Source organism: Phalaenopsis equestris, unplaced genomic scaffold, assembly GCF_001263595.1.
Source record: "Phalaenopsis equestris unplaced genomic scaffold, ASM126359v1 Scaffold000114, whole genome shotgun sequence".
NCBI lineage: Eukaryota > Viridiplantae > Streptophyta > Magnoliopsida > Asparagales > Orchidaceae > Phalaenopsis > Phalaenopsis equestris.
In genome coordinates, this window is record NW_018164556.1 from 1,338,971 (window position 1) to 1,356,286 (window position 17,316).

Genomic DNA, 17,316 nt, shown 5'->3' on the forward strand with positions numbered 1-17,316 from the left:
AAAATAATGACAATTAAGTTCTCTTACACTGATCCGGCCACCGACTTAATTTTCTTCAATATGTCAGTCTCTTGACTTTATTTTTAATTTTAAGCTTAACCTGAAATGATTTTAGCCAAATTTTATATTAAAATTAAATAAATTGTTAGTAAGTATTGAATTAGATTTGGAAATATCAATATCTTAATTATATGTTTAAGGTTGAAGTGCATGGCACAGTCTTATCTCAAAATTTAATGTACAAATATAATTAAATTAGGTTTGTAGAATATAAGAAGTAAAAATTAGTTTGAAAAGAACACAATTCCCTAAACCTTAACTCTGTAGGATCCCACTATTTTAACTCTACTATCATAAAATTATCTTTTTTTTCTTTTTTTTAAGTGGGCAAAGCTCTTAATTAATAAGCATAAGCAATACAAAAGCTAAGATAACAACATTATAACTTGTTTATATAATTTTTCTAGAAGAAAATTATATGACCTAACTATTTGACCATAAAAAATATATAGAAACAAAAATTGAAACTGAAAATTTTTAATAGAAAAAATTATTAGATTAAATGAAAACTTAAATAATTTAAAATATGCTTGCAAATAGCATGCTTTTGCATGAGTTCAAGTTTTTATAAAGATTTTGGATGGAGTCTTAAATTTTATCCCTACATAAAATGCTTCTTTAAATATAATTTGAGAAAGAATAAGTCTAAATATAATTTTATAAGCTTTGATTTCATAACTAAATCATAAAATATATCATATTCATATCCACATAAAAATCTCCTTTAAATTCTCTTCATACGACTATAAAATGGCTAGTGACTGATTAGTAAAGCCTCTTCATATTAATATCTAGTAATGAGACAATTATATGTGTATATATGTATGTATGTATGTATGTATGTATGTATCTTTTATAAAAGCATAATGCTGCATCTTGATAGTAACATTAATTACTTTTACTTTGTGTTACTTTCAGCTAACTAAAATGTCATCTTTTCAATGTAGGCTGCGGCTATTTTTTATTTGAATACGTCTAATTCAGAGGAGGGCGCAGGAGCAGATGTCAAAGGAATCTCCGTCATTGCCGCCCTAGAGCAGGAAAAAGGGAAAAAATAAACATTTTGCCGCAATATGCTTATGTATTATAAATTCATTTCGCATGTAGTCTAGATGATGGTTCATGATTTGCTAATATTTAGTTTGTATAATATGATTAGTAGATGTGAGCGATTTAGCTTTATGACGCTTTTTAATAAGAAATTCTTAAGTTATATAGGTATTTGTATATATAAATCATAATATTAATGTTCAAATTAACGTGAGATGAAGAATTAAAATACATGATTTCAACCAACAAGTGTGTTATAGATTGTTAAACATGTTTAAATTTATTGCATTCATAAGGTCACTATGGGTTGTCTAACTCAAACGACTTAAAGGCTGAATCAAAGGAAGGGATTCAAAGGCTTCTAAGCAGAGTCATATGGTCTTGAATACGAAGCTAGGGTTGATCTAGAAAGACTTTTAGACCGATTTGAGATCATTTGTATATAAGAGGCCATGAGTGATCCACCAAGGATGTTAAACTAATTTAAGGTCTTTTATATGTAAGAATTCAAGAATGATCCACTAAAGATGTTAGACTAATTGAACTCATTTGTATATAAAAGCTATGAGTGATCCACCAAGGTGTTAGATTCATTTGAGTCCATTTGTATATAAGAAGCCTTGAGTGATGCACTAAAAATATCAGACCAATTTGAGATCATATGTATATCATGAAGAAAAAAGTTTATTTCACTTCTGAAAAGTTAACATGATGATAGTTTAGATGTGATGCGAAACTAATTAAAGTGTACAAATGCAAAAAAATTAAAAGTTTAGATGTTGATATATAAATACATAAAAATTGGACGGTATGTATGTAAATGTCCATTAATTAATTTGCTAAATTTTTATTTATAGTTGTTGAGAGTTGCAATAATTTTTGTTCTTAAATAAAAAAAAAAGGGTTTCTCACATCAGATTGGTAATTAGCAGGTCATTTCTAACCGATTGATCAATGAATTAGAGATTAAAATAATCTAAAGATAACCAACCCTTATTTTTTTTGTTTCTTTCATTGTTATATATATTGACCAAATGCCTGAGATCAATGGCTAAATTACAAAATTTTACAGTCTTGAAAGCATGTTTTATATAATGAACCCCAGATTTACCCTTAAATTTTTCGTAGCTTGCAGTAAATACACATGTTACCACCCAATCATGCTTGAATCTGGTTTTTAAATCGGGGCACTTACATACATACCGCCCAGTTTCTATGTATTTACATATTCAGTATCTAAATTTTACTTTCTTACATTTATATCACCCAATCTTAGATGGCACATCCAAAAATATATCATTAGATGACTTTTAAAAGTGAATTACACAATTTCATTTAAAGGTAACATGACATATATTAAAAAATTGAAGTTTAGGTGTAATATATGCAAATACAAAGGTATTAAGTGGTATCTATGTAAATAATCCTTCAAGTTTATACCTTACCAGTAACTACTTCTATCTTGTTTATCAATTTAACATAAACTACTGCACTTGACTTTTATAAGAAATTTTTGGGATAAAAAAGCTTTGTAGTTAGTCTATTTCACAACCCAAACTATAATATTATTAAACTCGCACCTCTATCGGCACCTTCAACTTGTCCTAAACTACTGCACTTGACTTTTATAAGAAATTTTTGAAATAGAAAAAGCTTTGTAGCTAGTCTATTTCACACCCCAAACTATAATATCATTAAACTCGCACCTCCATCGACACCTTCAACTTGTCTGGCGATCTCTGCTCGACATAGTGTGTGGTGGAGATTTCCGAGGTTCGACGTTAACACAAATGTGAATTTCGTAATAATAAGATTTGGGGTGTAAAATCCACAAGTAATGTGCTACTCCGCTAAAAACCCCTATTTTATCCAATAAATAATGGCTTTAAAAGTGTGTAAGGGCAAAATGGTAATTTTTTCCATACAATTAAACCCCGTTGATTCTACGTAGTTGTCTTCTTCCCTCCAGAACTGGCTATATTATCTTTCCCACCTCCCTTCTCTTCTCCTCATTCTTCTTTCATCTTCAACCACAGAGCAAACTCTCCATCCCCACCACACCATTAACACACCAGCAAGGCGCTCACATGGAAACCACACAGCAGATATCCAACGATAGCTTCTCCCTCAGCTGGCTTAGCAACACGAAGCACTCTCTCGGCTTCCTCGAAGAGAGCCTCCGCCGCTCTTTCGACGGGCTCGACGAAAGCTCCTTTATCGACATGGACCCAAATTTCTTCTCGTTGCGGTGGACCAATTCGACCGATTTTGATTTCAGTCATCCCAACTGCGGCGACGTCGCCGCCACCCCCGCCGCCTCACTTGTGGTTCATGCTGATCAAATTTTCTTCAACGGGCATCTTCTTCCATTGCACCTTGTAAATACTTTGAAGAGCAAAGATGATTCAGTCTCAACAAACTCATCACCATCACTTAATTCCTCTGATTTCATTGCAATGAGAAGCTGCGGCAAACCTTTGTCCAGGGAAAGCACCAAGTCTCCAGTGAAGATGTTAATGAAATACTTGAATTTTCTTATTCCTTTGTATAAGAAGGTTAGGAAGATGAAGAAGAACTCTTGGAAGACGCCAAGGAGTTTCGATAATTCGACGGGAAGTCCTTCGAGGATGAGCTTCGAGCGGCGGCGAGGGAGTCGGGTTTTCGACGTGGCATCTGAGAGTCCTATTCAGGATGCAGTCCTCCATTGCAAGAAATCTATTGCTAAGTCTGATTGAAAGGGGAGTTGTGGTTCAAATTTGTGTTTTTTATTGGTCCATCCACTTGTTTCTCTGAGGATTTGAAGAAAACAGGGGTGGGATGTTAGTGAAGAAAAGGAAAATTGTAGCCGTTTTTTTTTTGTTACTTTGTGGTTTTCTTTAGGTTTGTTTTAGAGCTGCAGAAAGCAGTTGTAGGTTTTAGCTGTTAATGGGAAGGAGAAGGAGAGAAAGAGCTCTTCATGTTTGTTTAGTCATATATATAAATGGTTTAAATAATTAAGAGGAGCCTTTCACTCTTTTGATGTACTTTCTATTTGAATGGAGGTATGGATGTAAATTATAATTGTCATTATTATTACTTTTTTAGAATTTTATTTCAATGTTCAGTAAACAGTGTGATATGCTTGGGTAAATGATTAGGCCGTTATTAGTGCTTGGAAAATTTTAGCTGAGGTCATGCTTACAAATAACCCCTTTGAAATTTTTGAATTTATTCATTCACCAAAAAATGATCAGATCTCGTCCATAATATATTTACTAAGCGTGATTTCGTGTAGATGTCTTCATTTTACATTGTTTGCAAACTAACACCTAAACTTTACTTTTTTACATTAACTATACCTCCCAAATCTTTCATCTCACATAAAAAATGTCATCTTTTTAACTTCTGAAAAATAAAATAGGCCTTTTTCATGCATGGATAAGGCCGCTTGTATGTAAGAAGTTTAGTTTAGGTTTTAGATATGTAAATACATAAGAATTGAGTGATATGTATGAAAATCTTGCTATGCTTTTAACCATATTCCTTCTTGCAATATTAAATTGAAACAAGCAGGAAAAAACAAAACTGTGGTGACATTTTGCCTTGTCAAGGAAAGCAACCCTGTTTTGTTCAATTCAAAAAATGACAAGCATAGACAACAAAATCAGGTAGCAGCACAAAGGCAAGAAATCACAAAAACACAAATATGGGCACATAATTTATGTGGTTTGATGAGATCTACATATGTCCATAACTATATTATGGTCCAATAATTCATTAAGCTACAAAGGAGATACATATAAAAATTGCATTTCATATAAATAATGAGGAAAAGATGGTGTTGTTGTAGCCAAACCTTGTCTCTACTACAAAAGTACTCTAATACTAAGCTCGTTTAATTGAATAGAAACTATCTACTCCTTATTCTGGAAAAAGTAGAAGATCATTATTGATCTTATGAGCTCATGATGTGAATGAATTTAATTTGATGACAATAATTACATATTTAAATGTTATAATTGTTTATACTAAGTGATTTCATAATTAAGCAATAGCATGAAATTTATATTTATTTCATGCTATTGAAAAGCACTTATATAGTTCAAAAAGCAATGCTAATGATGAATTCTATATTTAAATATCCTTTAGTTAAATAACTATATGTTTGCAACTCCCTTGAATACAACATCTTTAATAAGATGAGATCTAATCTAAATGTGTTTGGTCTGTAAGTATTAAATTAAATACTTTATGAAGTTGGTGGCATCAATATTATCATACTGAATTAAAGTATATTCTAACTTAATTTTTTAATCTTCTAATTGTGCCTTAGTTATTATATTTAGGTAACATAACTGCCTTAAGCCATACTACTAATCTCTATAGCTGAAACGAAAAGTTTTGCTTCAAAGAGAACTAAGATACAAGTGATGGTATTACTAAATAACTTATTCGTGAGATGGGATTTAAATAAAGTCAGAAATAATATAATTAGGATCAAATTAAGCTACTAAGTTAACATTCATAGAATATTTAGGATAAGATAATCTTAAACTAGTTGTGCATATCAAATAATAAAATATACATTTGATTTCTAAAATATGAGATTTTATCAGATTGTCTTCAAAAGTGAGAAGAAGTACATATATAAAGATAATATTAGATATATTTTCTAGTAGTAATGTATAATGGTGAACTTGTTGAACTTCTATAAATTTTTCTTATCAATTAACTTGATTGATTTATCATGATCAAATTTTATAGTTTGTTTCATTAGGACATTACTAGGTTGAAGGTTTTCATCTCAAACCTTTCAACTAGTCTATCAGTGTATTAGGTTTTATAAACAAAAGTGTCATTCTCATGCTACTTTACTAAAATCCTTAAAAAAAATGAAAATTCTTTTTTATACGATTTTAATTCTTTTAACATAGTTGATGATAACCCAATATAAAGATTCAAATTTATATTTTAAAATATAAATATTTTTTATATATTTAAATAATAATTATACTATCATTTATAGTTTTATTAAAGATAGTTGCATCTACTTTTCCTTTTATAAAATCATAATTAATAAATATTTTACCCAATTGATTGTACTAAGCTTTAAGAGCTTATTTTAGATTGTATAATACTTTCTTTAACAAATATATGGTCAAGATAATTTATTTTTTCAATATTTTGGGATTCTTCCATAAGAATATCTTGGTCAATGAGATTTCTAATTTAATTTTGTATTGTTATATATGCAAAAGGTTCCTCAAAATATATACCTTCTACTTGTGAATTCATGTGTGCAACTTATTCCTAAATATCAACTTTGTTCTAATTATATTTTGATCTTAAAATCTTGAAACTAACTTCAAGTATCATTTCAAAATAACCGTCTTGCATTGCTATGATCTATATATTATTCTCAAGAGCTTCATTAATTAATTTGGGCATAATCTCAAACAAAAAAGTTGAATGATTTAAAACCTAAGAAATATTTGCTCTGATCAAGATTCTTCATTAAGACAGATCACTTACAGTTAAGTCATTAGAATGAAATAGAGAAATTTTATTCTTTTGTTAATGAGTCATTATTTTTTTTTTCTTCCAAAATGATAATTTAATTCTTTCCATATATGTTTTCTTTTATATTACATCTAGAAGGTAAACTAAATTCTGATCAAAGATTACAAATTGAATCTTCTGCTATTAATGTTTAAAAAATATATAAGCTTTTTAAAAATTTAAATAACCTATAAATGTTTCTTTATCAAATTTACCAGCCAATTTTTTGCAATGATTCTTTCAATTAAAAAAAAAATATAATACTGACTTTCAAATACATATAAATGATAAATTTAAGGTTTCTTTTCTCCAAAGATTACATAAGCTATTTTTTTAAGGATTGGACTTATTAATTCTATTGATTAATTAATATGCAATATTTAATATTTCTAATTAAAATATATTGTTATCATATATTCATCAAGCAATGACCAAACAAATACCATCAATATTCATTTTTTTTCCTACAACTCCATTTTATTGAATAATACTTGGTGTTAAAGTTTATTTGATTCTAATTTTATTTTGATATTCTTAAACAAATTTATTTTAAATTTTCCATCATAGTTTGCTAAATCTTAAAAAGTAAATAACATTATCCTCTTTGAATATGTTATATATATATTTTTGATTCCCCAAATGCATCATGCTTATTTGTTAACAAATCAAGTTTATCTTGAATAATAATAAATAATCACAAATCTATATATTTTTTTTCTTTCTAAAATAATGATGTCAATAGATTCAAATTAATCTATAAGGAGAAAATCTAGAATTTTATATTTTATTCAGAATATTCTTACTCTTAACTAAAACTCTATTTTTTTTACCATGCATGCGAGAATATCATGATCAAAATAAGTCATGTAATTATGACATTTAATTTTAAAATCTTTTTTGTAATGTGTGTATGTATTTAAAATGTGTGTTATATTTTTATACATTTTTTTTTGCATTTTACTCTACTATTTGTACCCCATTTTTATTTTTTTCAAGTGTTTTTATGTGCAATTGCAAGTTACAGGTACTAATGAGAGCTTAACATAATATATGAATTATTATTTTTATAGGATAAGGCTCTTATTATAGATCCATAGTGTTGAGGTCCAACGAAACTAAGAGGTGATGGAGATCAAGTTTGGGATAAGGAAAAAGGATTAACTTCCATGAGCTCCATGAGCTCCATGTGCTTATAAAATTTATCATATAAGTCATATTTGACTTAAGGTAAAACTAACTATGATGGTTTTAGGTTAAATTTTGAGTTAGTTAACATAGTTTCTGATTAATTTATTGATATAACTATAATTATTGATTTCATTAGATTTGGACTTATCCTTTTTGTATTTGACTTAACCAACTAACTTTTACATTAGTCAAATAGAACCTTAGGTTAGATTTAATCATCACCATTGGTTTAAGTGAACTCATTTAGATCTAATTAAAAAAAAAAAGAAGAATCCAAGTGTTAGATTTTTAAAATTTAATTGGAACTTAGATTGGGTTTGGGCTAGACATAGGGTTGAGTTTTGTTAACTTTATATTCACTAAGTGAGTAATAAGGGTGCCTTCAAAGCTGAACACTCAAATTTGATGCTCTTATTAGATATGAATTGAATATAAATTTGAAATTTAATTTCTAGCCAAGGTTCTTCCTATATATAAATTAGAACTACATTTAATTGCATTGATCAAACTCTAAACCATAACATGTTAAAAAGAGTTGATAATGTATGAGTTGTACTAAAAATAATGCTATTTTTTTCATTGAAATATTCAAACCTTAAATTATTTAAGATAAGATAAACTAAAACTCTAGTGAGAGGTCAAAATAATTCCCTTTTTGAATCCAAAAGGCTTTATAAATATTAATATAGAAAAAAGCATTCCAATCCCAAAATTTTCATTCAGGATAAAGTTAAACTATTCTATGAGACAAGGTTAAGGGTTTGTCTGGGATCACTTTTTGTTTTTTATTTTTGTTTTTTGGTTTTAGTTTTTTTTTTGTTTTTTTTTTTGTTTTTGTTTTATTTTCTATTTTATGTTATTAAAAAATGTGTTTGGTACTATTATAATTTATATTTTTTAAGAAAATAAAAAATATAAACCATGTTTGATTGAGTATTTTCTATTCTTAAGAAAAAAATTATACTTTTTTTAATAAAATGATTGGGTTCATGTGCGTTCTAGTATTAAGTTATGTCGCCCATGATGTATACGACATCTTTCTTGTTCTACCCAGCACAAAACATTACATGTGGGCGGGCAGGCTACAAAAAAGGCGGACGGCCGCAGCAGGCGGCCAAGCCTCGCACAAGTAATGCCCGAAAAACATACTTGTAAAAGAGCAAAAACACAATTTTCATGTTTTTGATGTTTTGACAATAAAATTTAAAAAAATAAAAAATGAATAAACAAACACTACTTTTAGATTTGTTTTTTATTTTTTGTTTTCAAAAAAAAAAAAAAAAAAAAAAAAAAAGAAAAGAAAACAGAAAGTGATCCCGAACATGGAATAAACAAACACTACTTTTAGATTTGTTTTTTACTTTTTGTTTTCAAAAAAAAAAAAAAGAAAAAAAAAGAAAACAGAAAGTGATCCCGAACATAGCTTAAGTTAATCCTCACCCAATATCATTTCTTAAGATTTTCGGATCCTAACCCCACCTAAATGAGATCAAATTATCATTCCATGATAGGACTATACTATCTCCCCAATCAACATTTTCATTTCCCCTTTGATGTGGTAGATATGATGGATACCCCACAGTATGTTAATGTTCCCATGACAAGTACAAATATTCTAGAACATATTAGATGTCTTTTTTAAGAGAGCAACATATCCATCAACTCTTCTTTCAATTTCTCTAATAAGATTAAAACCCAAAATAAAAATCCGTAGTTGAGCAAAATAGGAGTAAGACTTGCTTTATTCAATCATATTAATCATGCATAGAAATATAAAAGCATAATACTATACTCATAATCCATTCAAAATATCTCGGCCTTGAGGTTATGACAATTCAAAGAAGTAATTTTATTAAGTCACATTGCATGGATTGGTTTAACCCCAACATCATTGTACCTATAAATACCACATAGCACTCAAATTAAATTTACATACCTTTATGAAGTAATGCCTATCCACAAACTATCAACATTTAAGTGAAACAAATTAAAATAGTTAAGCTCAATATGCTTAATAAATCTTGTATCAGCTTAATGGTAAATATTTAAAGAGTTGTGCAAAAAAAAAATGACAGTCTCTTACTTTTAGATTTCTTAACCCAATCCTCATTTAAAGTATAAAAAAAAATAATATGCACTCTATTTTCTATCCTTATATTCATATAAATATCATTAAGATGTATCATTAATTTATGGCTCTATAAAAAAATGTTGGATATAAAATGTTAAAAATTATAAAAATACAGATTAATATATGCTTAGAGTAAAAAACTATCTTCTACATTAAGTTAAATGTGGTTGGTAGAACAAATTTCACTCAAGCACATATAGGAGCTAAAATCACATTAGATATTATCGAAATAAACTAGCTTAAAATGTTATAGTAGTAAAGACATGATAAATATCCATTAAATTTTTTGTTAACACAAAAAATGTCTCATTTATAATATAATTATGATAAACTCTATTTGGCAAAAAAATACTTTATTATAATATGATAATATCTAATATTTTTCTAAATAACAAGCTAAACATGCTTGATGCATAAAGTCATAGACTCTTTTTTTGTCTAAGTTGGTTTTAAATTATGTACTCTATTGGCCTCTACCCTTTATTTATAAGATCACTTTAGAAGACCCAAGATCATAATTATTATAAATATCCTTTATATACTATGATTAAGTATTATCACTAAATAAATAGATTGGAACCTATGGCCTACCCAAGATGATGGAATCACACGACCTTGATTAGGTAAATTGTAATCTTCTATAGCAAAATGCCACTTAGTATAAGAGTTGATGACCTTTTCTTTTCTATGAACAAAACCTATAATTATAAGAAATCTAGTTTATTTACTATTAATCAAAAGTATTCCCTCACATGTAATTAATCTTGGGTGCTTAACCCAATGAGAAAGCATGAAAACAAAGAAATAAAAATCTTTATAAGTTGGTAAAATTTCTGGGCATTGGCATTTCAAACTATATTAAACTACCTATAGAATAATATCATTCCCATCTTACAATGGTGCAAGTGACACTTTTCAAAGCTTATAAAATGCTTTAATGCCATTTTATATCCTACAATAATTATAAAATAAAATAAATTTTAAACAAATTTGTTTGTTCCATGCATTGACGTCATTTCTTTCAAAATAAAATGCGAATATCGTAAAGAAAGCAATGCTCTCTTATATTTCTTCCAATTCATCCAAGAAATTCTTGAGATAGATTGAGTTGTTGAAAGAGTGTTACAGCTATTAATAGTACATAACCATGCCTCTTCTAGCAGTATCAACTTCAAACCCCAAGCCAACATGTGCAAAAACTTATAGATATGAATTCTACTATCTCTTTCGAAATAAAACTCCATATCAATGATGTGCCTTAGATAAGTAAAGAGACACATAGCAACTTATCATTATCCTTTTTTTAATTAATTTGTCTAATATACACTTATAACTCGCACTCCATGCACAACATCAAGCCTAATACAACTCCTAACATAATTAGACATACATCAATTCTCTCATCTGCTTCAAATTAGTTCTATTTAGACGCCATAAATGATTCTCAAAAGAATATTAATAGCCTAGATCTTGCACCACAAATCTCTAGGAGAGTTGGAAGCTCCACATGAGCCCCTTTGGTGTTGCCTATTTGCCAACATTATAACCTCCATCCAATTTAGAATGAGGTTGGATCAACAATAACATCCACAAAGTTTCCCATCAAGAATGTGCATTTAAAAGGAATAGCATGAGTTGTTTTCTTATTTAACCCACCATCTTCAAAAATTAGAATTTGAAATATAAAAGTTAAAAAAAAAATGTAATTTCATATCACTAAAGATCTACTCTTGAAGATAGCATGAGTTGTTTTCTTATTTAACCCACCATCTTCAAAAAGTAGAATTTGAAATATAAAAGTAAAAATAAAAAATGTAATTTCATATCACTAAAGATCTACTTTTGAAAAACCACAAATACATTACATTTTTTTCCTAACAAGTGAAGCAAATCAACCCATCCTCTTAAGATGGAGAATAGAATGCCATAATGTTCTGACTAATCTTCCTGGCAAGACATATTATTTGTCATTAAACATTTTCATAATTATTACTAAAAAGGTGATTAAAATACTAATTTAATCTCAATGTTCCAATTGTCATAGAGAAAAAGCCTAGTTTATAAAACTTCTTCGGCATGCAACCTGAGGCCAGCAGAGGCTACAAAACGTCCATTCCCGTTCCATCACCAAACCATTTGTTAATTCCTTAATGAACAGATTCCCTAAAATATGCTTGCATAATATCACGCAAGGCCTTTTATAACTTTCTATTTTGTAAGAGAACCGCTTATTAAAAATCATCAGAACCAACCTGGAACTTACTTAATCTGCACGTCTCATAAGAACCGGGCATTTACTTACATGCCACCCAATTGATATCTATTTACATTCATAGAACAAAAAAACTTTATTTTTTACATTTTTACCGCCCCTAATACTTTCATACCACAATAATATATCACTATTTTTTACTTTTAAAATGGGACACACATTCTCATGTATCTATTGTTGTGAAATTTAGGGCGAGAAACACATAATCGACGCAAATCAGAAGAACACACAGAGCTTTAACAAGGTTCGGCAAAGATGCCTACATCCTCAGGAGCAGAGCGACGGATTTTTTACATTTTTACCGCCCCTAATACTTTCATATCACAAGAATATATCACTATTTTTTAGTTTTAAAATGAGACATGCCTTCTCATGTATATATTGTTGTGATATTTAGGGCGAAGAAAACACACAATCGACGCAAATCAGAAGAACACATCAGAAGAACACAGAGATTTAACGAGGTTTGGCAAAGATGTCTACATCCTCAGGAGCAGAGCGACGGATTCATTATTTCAGAGGAGTTACATATTCATAGGTTACACATCATTTATAGATAAAACTCACAGATAAATTTACTCTGACTCCCCCCAACCCACCAATCCAAGAGACACACTTCTTCACACCAAGAGACTCATTTTCATTCCAGGAGACACACCTCTCCATTTCAAGATACTCCAAATTTCTTGGTATATGAGTCATACCTAACATATATGTTATATTTGTAAATATATTGGAATTAATTGGTATCCACGTCAATCTTCCCAAAAAAAAAAAGTGATTTATGCCAAATTTTTTTATATTTTACTGCCCGCCATGTATTCTTTCACATAAATTTTTGTAGGCTCCATGCATATCTATATATATATATATATATATATATTGGTGGAATTAAGTGGTATCTATGTAAATATATTGACTTTAAAGTTAATAGGTGTGATTAAAAATATTATCATAACTATCTATGATCCTAATTTTGTGTATAGCTTTGTCATTTCTTTTTTGTAGCCAAGACATGGGATCTAATCTCCGGTGCCTTGTCTTGTTATTTAAATTTCCTGCTCATTTATATCCCCTTGTAGATGCGCTAATTTAGGAATGAGCCTAGTTTTTATTTTTATATGTTAGTGCTAATATAATGACTCATCCTTCAACTGGTGAAGCTTGAAAATACTTGGACCGCAATTGTCCGAATTCACAGCACAACCGTGCAAGCTTAGGTTCGGGTTATGTACAGTTGGCTTCACACCTTTTAGTCATCCTCCAACACTCTATTCATGTTGATCAGTTATTATCACATCATATAATTTGCCTAGACTTAGAAATGAAATTACATAAGAATTATGGGGCATTTATGTAATTGACTCTTTATTTGTGTGATTTAGAAAATAATTAATTTAAGAAAAAGAGGATAATGGTCGAGTCCTATGATGCGGTGTTATTTTGTAAAAAATCACACATTCCCATCATAATGACTGCTCATGAAAGGAAAAAGGGGCATTAACTTAACCTTAATTACTTATGCTTACATATGGTACATGTATGGTTAACTCTCATAACTCAGCCCTTGACAGCTTTCACATTAATAAATAATGGCATTACATTCATACCACACAATTCTTATGCATTTACATATGCAACACCTATACTTTACTTTTTACATATATACCACCTAAATCTTTCATATCATATCAAAAATAACATCATTTTAATTTTTAATAAGTGAAGTACACCTTTTCATGTATATGTAAGGTGATATGTACGTAAAAATTGAAGCTTAACTTGTTAGATATGTAAATGCATAGGAATTGAGTGATATTCATGTAGATCTGCCAAACTAAAATAATTGATGGTCCACTCACGAAAGGCCCAAGGATAATTAACCCGAAAATTAGGCAAACTCGCTATGATACGAGACAACAGATTAGATCCGATTATGTGTATAGCTTGATAATACGCGACCTAACTTGTTTTTCTGTAATGCGAAAACAATGCGGAGGAGTAGAAATTCACACAACAATAATCAAATATAAAGATTTACGCGATTCGGCATTAAATCGGTTCGATTAAGTCCATGATGAGGGAGAATCCACCAGCTCCGGATGAGAGAAAGAAAATACGGCTTGGGCTTACAACTCAACACTTCCTCACCATAATCTCTCATAAGCGCTAAAGCCTCTTTTTATAGAGGAGAATCAGGGCATAGAAGTAAATAAAGCCAAAAGACTAAATCACTCATAATTAAACAAAAACCATAAATACGAAATCTTCTTCCTACAATTCAGGATAAGCAGTTTATCCTGAAACGCACAAGCTGCCCCAAACGGATCTAGTCAATCGCCAGCACGTCAGGGGCTTGGTTCGACCTTTTTGGTGATCGGCAATTCGGCCATTTCGGAAAATTAGCTCGGTTCTGCAATTTGGTATTTGTGCATTCAGATTCGAAGTTATCGAAGATAATACTCTAATTGTTTTTGGAAAATTTGATTGAATTTAACCACAAACTCGTGCATCGAATATACAAGATCTTAAATTTTCCATTGCCCATCTTCTTAAATGTACAAAAGAGAAAAGCTCATATTCAAAATTTAAAACATATAGCAAATTGTTTATATATAATACTCTCATACTTCCAAAAAAAAAAAAATATTCCATAACATTCATACCACAATTCTTATGTATTTACATATCTGCTTCCTACAATTTGATATTTACATCTACAACACTTTGTCGTCATACATCCGCTCATGAAATGGTATTTCAATTAGTGATGTTAAAGATTTGAGGGTTGTATGTATGAATAAAGAAGTTTAGGTGGTACACAAGTAAATATGTATGAATTATGGGGTATGTATGTGTTATTTTATAGCAATCACACATCCCCATCATAATGACTGCTGACAGCGAAATTAAGAAAGGCATTGTCTTAAATTTAATTATTTTATGCTTACATATATGTTTGGTACCTGTTTTGATACTATTCTCATGAAGTCGAAATCAAGATGAAAGAGGAATCCATGGATGAATTAAACAGCGTATTATGAAACTGTGTGCTGCTGCTAGTTTTAATTTTGAGATGAGTGATTAAAATTAAGTAAAACTCTCTTCAATTCACGAGCAGCTTGTCTTCGTCTCGTTCGTTAAGCCTAACGAGCCGAACACGAACAAATTTTTAAGCTTGAAATATAAACCGGTCGAACACGAACAAAAGTTTGTTCGCATGTGTTTTAATTAAATTTGCTCGTAAATAAATAAATAAATATATACATACATAATAAATACTCATAAATTAAATATTATAAATTATAATTAATTTACTTTCATACAAACAATTTTTTTAGAAAAAACATTATTTTAATTTTATATAACAAATTAATTATTATAATAGTTTTATATTCTAACGAGCTAGTTTCGAGCCGAACATGAGCCAAACAGAAACATGAATAAGTTTTTCGAGCCGAACACGAACACATTATTCACGAGCAATTTCGAAAACGAGCCCAACACAAGCCCAATATGAGCTCGCTGAGGCTCGGCTTGTTTACAACCCTACTTCCGAGCCCAACTGAAACAACTTTTAGATAAGAAAAATTAAGGTGAAACAGAGAATTTCAAACATTTGTGAAGCAATCGATCAAGGAACACAATATTTAACAATATAAACAAAGCAAAATTTGCATAAATATGATTTAGGGTCTGTTTGGGGCAGCTTATAAGTGCGGCGGTGTTTTTGAAAATGCCATATAACCACTTGGTTTGAGTGTTTTTGAAAACGATGTCTATCGCGTTTGTGTTTTTTACACTAAACGCAGGCCGCATGCAGCTTATCCTAAAACGCACAAGTTTGACACTGATTTCAAGCACAACGCTATCATTTCATAAGATCCAAAAAAACAAAACCATTCCACAGACTATGCAAAACCATTGAAGCCAGTAAATTCCTAGATCTGGCAAAAACAGCACCCATTACCATCCCAAGGAACACCAATGGCAACAATCTCTGGCCATTAAAATGTGCCAAGGCAAAAGCAACTGCGCTCGCCACAACAGCACACCAGAGTGGCATGTATCTGGTCAATGATGGGAGAAGAAAGCCACGGAACACAATCTCCTCCCACACAGGCGCACAAACTGAGACAACCACTGCATACAAAGCCATGGCCACCGGGTCGCGAGCAATGATCGATTGTTCAACGCTCGAGACGCCTACAGGTGGGGAGGTTGGAACTGGAACAAGGTTGATGTTAATCTGTGACAGGAAGTTAACAATTGGGAAGAGGAGACAGCCTAAGCCAACGTCTAGGTGCCAGGAACCTCTTAAGGTGAAGCAGAACCAACCGGGTGGTAGGGGGCGAAATCTGGCGAGGCAGGCATGGAGAATTGTGATGCCGGCGAGGCCTTCTGCTATATCGGTGAGAAGGCTGTATAGGGCCTGACCTCTGTGGCTTAGAGACTCCTTGCTGAAACCAGCTGCATGTCCTAAGAATGGGACTATCCAAGATCCTACGAACCAGAAGGAAGCGGTCCATAGAAGCATTACCTGCATAACAATACATTTTCTTTTTTTCAGGTTCAGCTTTTGCTAGCGTTTTTAAGTTTCATTTAAATTTCTCTGTAGTTTGGTTTGTCAGATTTAAAAAAAGTAGCTCTAGTGAATAGAGAAATTCTTCACAATGCTAAAAATTGAGTAAATGAATCCAGTTGGGGTCCTTTAAGTTACAAGCACCAAAAGAGCCTATTTCAATTAGCAGAAAAATCTTAGACGGAATTGCAGCCAAAGTTTTCTTAAAAGTAGGGGTGTCTCAGATGAGGTGTGAGTGTGTGTGGGTGGGCGGGGCGGGCGGGGAGCCACACAACACGAGCCGTTCACGAACAAAGAGTCGTTTTAATCACCCTAATCACGTAGCCAAAAAATGTTAAGGATTGGGGCAAGATTTAAAACATCATTTGAATCTAATTTAATAATTTTTATTCTATTTTCTTAATTAATACTTTTAATTGATCATAAATCTTTGTAGCCTTGTATACAATTAGATTTTTTAAAAATACCATTCATCAAAAATAATATATATATATA

General features: G+C 30.6%; 2 protein-coding genes across 2 annotated transcripts in view; one reads left to right on the plus strand and one right to left on the minus strand.

The window, feature by feature from the left end:
* The first annotated feature begins 3,087 nt into the window (after positions 1–3,087).
* Positions 3,088–4,153, plus strand: LOC110021016 (probable membrane-associated kinase regulator 6). The gene has a single exon (XM_020719336.1). It carries the CDS (start codon positions 3,198–3,200, stop codon positions 3,843–3,845), a length of 648 nt encoding a protein of 215 aa, XP_020574995.1. The 5' UTR covers positions 3,088–3,197; the 3' UTR covers positions 3,846–4,153.
* Positions 4,154–15,896: 11,743 nt separating this feature from the next.
* The window catches only part of LOC110020988, a 20,730-nt gene continuing 19,310 nt past the window's right edge, over positions 15,897–17,316 (minus strand). Inside the window, exon 4 of the mRNA XM_020719299.1 lies at positions 15,897–16,779. Within this exon, the coding sequence (XP_020574958.1) occupies positions 16,111–16,779 (669 nt within the window). The 3' untranslated portion in view covers positions 15,897–16,110. The remainder of the gene's footprint in view (positions 16,780–17,316) is intronic.